This window comes from Austrofundulus limnaeus, unplaced genomic scaffold (assembly GCF_001266775.1).
Source record: "Austrofundulus limnaeus strain Quisiro unplaced genomic scaffold, Austrofundulus_limnaeus-1.0 Scaffold332, whole genome shotgun sequence".
Lineage (NCBI taxonomy): Eukaryota > Metazoa > Chordata > Actinopteri > Cyprinodontiformes > Rivulidae > Austrofundulus > Austrofundulus limnaeus.
Genome location: NW_013952734.1, coordinates 203,026 through 204,832, shown reverse-complemented (window position 1 = coordinate 204,832; position 1,807 = coordinate 203,026). Strand labels below are relative to the sequence as shown.

The window sequence follows — 1,807 nt, the reverse complement described above, 5'->3', positions numbered from 1 at the left end:
ACTGAAGTAGTTCAAGCCTTTTATTGTTTTAATATTGATGATTTTGGCAAAAAGGTAAAGAAAAATCAAAAATCCCCATCTCAAAAAATTAGCGTATCATGAAAATGTTCTCTAAATGACTTATTAACCTAATCATCTGAATCAACGAACTAACTCTAAACACCTGCAAAAGATAAATTTACCACAGGTAATTTAGTTGTACGTTCATTTAGTTTAATTTTTTTGCTTACTTTTTCCTTTCACCTTGAAAATTTAACTTATATTATTAAGGTTAAAAAGCCTTTTTTCCAGCCAAGTAGCCTACCAAATATAATAGCAAAAATCAAGTTAGTAAGAGAAGTACAGACGTCAAAAAGTCCATCATTTTAATTTTGAGCAAACAGGCTGGCTTGAATACTCTAAGACACTAATAGATTTTGAGTGTTATTATCTGATTGTAGGCACAAAAATTTTAATTAGGCCACCAAGGACCATGTTACAGAAACAAAAAACAGTGGCTGGCAAAAAGTTTGAGTGGCCAGCACAAAACCTTTTCTACCAGCCACTGTGGATGGTGGGGAAAATTTTTCATTTCCACCCCTGCATACAACATATGTGAGCTTTGCCTTTAGAGCCAAAACGCTCACCCTCATGCCTCTGCAGGTAGTCCTCGTTCACAGAGTCTTTGATGGGTTTGTTGGACAGGAGGGTTTTGTTCTCCTCTTGCAGCTGAGCAATCTGGGAGAGTAGATCCTGAGCTTCTCCTCGCCACACATCCTCCACCCGCTCAAGCTCCTGTACAACAGACATACAAAAATTACAAACCTAGCTTAGACTAGATGAAATTAGATAACTTTATTCAAGGAAATATAATTTCCAGCAGCATCTAATGGCTCATGTTTCCATGGAACCTCAGTATGGACATTTTACACTTATGAGAGGCAACTAGGGATGCAAATTAGATTAGATTAGATTAGACCTTTATAGTCATTGTACAGAGCACAATGAAATTACAGTTCAGAACACCCATTCAGAAGAAGACAGAACATAACAAACATAGGAGTACAGATGCCCTGGGTCATGCAGCCACAGACCCTGCACAGAGCAAGGATCATCTTCATGAAGACATCATGAGAAGGCACAACCATTAACAGAAAAACTAAAAACCACACAAGGGAAGATGAGGGAAAAAAACATCATATTATATCAACAATGTGACACACTATGGTGTTTATAAAAAAAACCTCTGCATAGAGCACATTTATTAGCCAGAGGAGTAAGTGAGTTTAGGGGGGCGTGTATCTGAAGCCATGAATGTTGTATGCACTTGTGTGAATATCTGAAGAATGAGCCCGAAGGATCGAGTCCCCAAAACCAGCGCAGCCATAATCCAGAATATGGATGTTAACTGTTCGTTCTGTGCGGCCTGTGCGTTATCGATAATCGAATGAATCTAGAGTTGTTTGATCTTATCAATCAACTAATGATTAATTATTAAGCAGACACTTTCTTAAAAACCTGAGTTTTCTTTTGTATCAAGAAGGTCTTTCCATAACATGAAGGGTAAAACATTTACAATAGGCTGACTTAAAAAAATAAAGCAGATCTGTATGTTATTTTAACAATTTATTTTGCCAGCCGTATTAAACACTGACTGAATTACAAAAAATTTAGGTTTCTCACACATTATTAAATTGGACATTTTTATAAAATACAACAAAACAGAAATCCATAAGGCTGCTGAAAGAGGGAAAAACAGATGAAAAGAATAAAATATGATTTTTAGATGCAAAACTGTTATTAATTTATTATTATAATTAGAATTTAT

The 1,807-nt window shown here is 35.6% G+C and overlaps 1 protein-coding gene across 2 annotated transcripts in view; it reads right to left on the bottom strand.

Moving 5' to 3' along the window:
* The window catches only part of rilpl1 (Rab interacting lysosomal protein-like 1), a 64,004-nt gene that overhangs the window by 47,267 nt on the left and 14,930 nt on the right, over nt 1-1,807 (bottom strand). For both annotated transcript variants that reach the window (XM_014022487.1, XM_014022486.1), the window contains exon 2: nt 627-774. In XM_014022487.1, the coding sequence (XP_013877941.1) occupies nt 627-774 (148 nt within the window). The remainder of the gene's footprint in view (nt 1-626; nt 775-1,807) is intronic.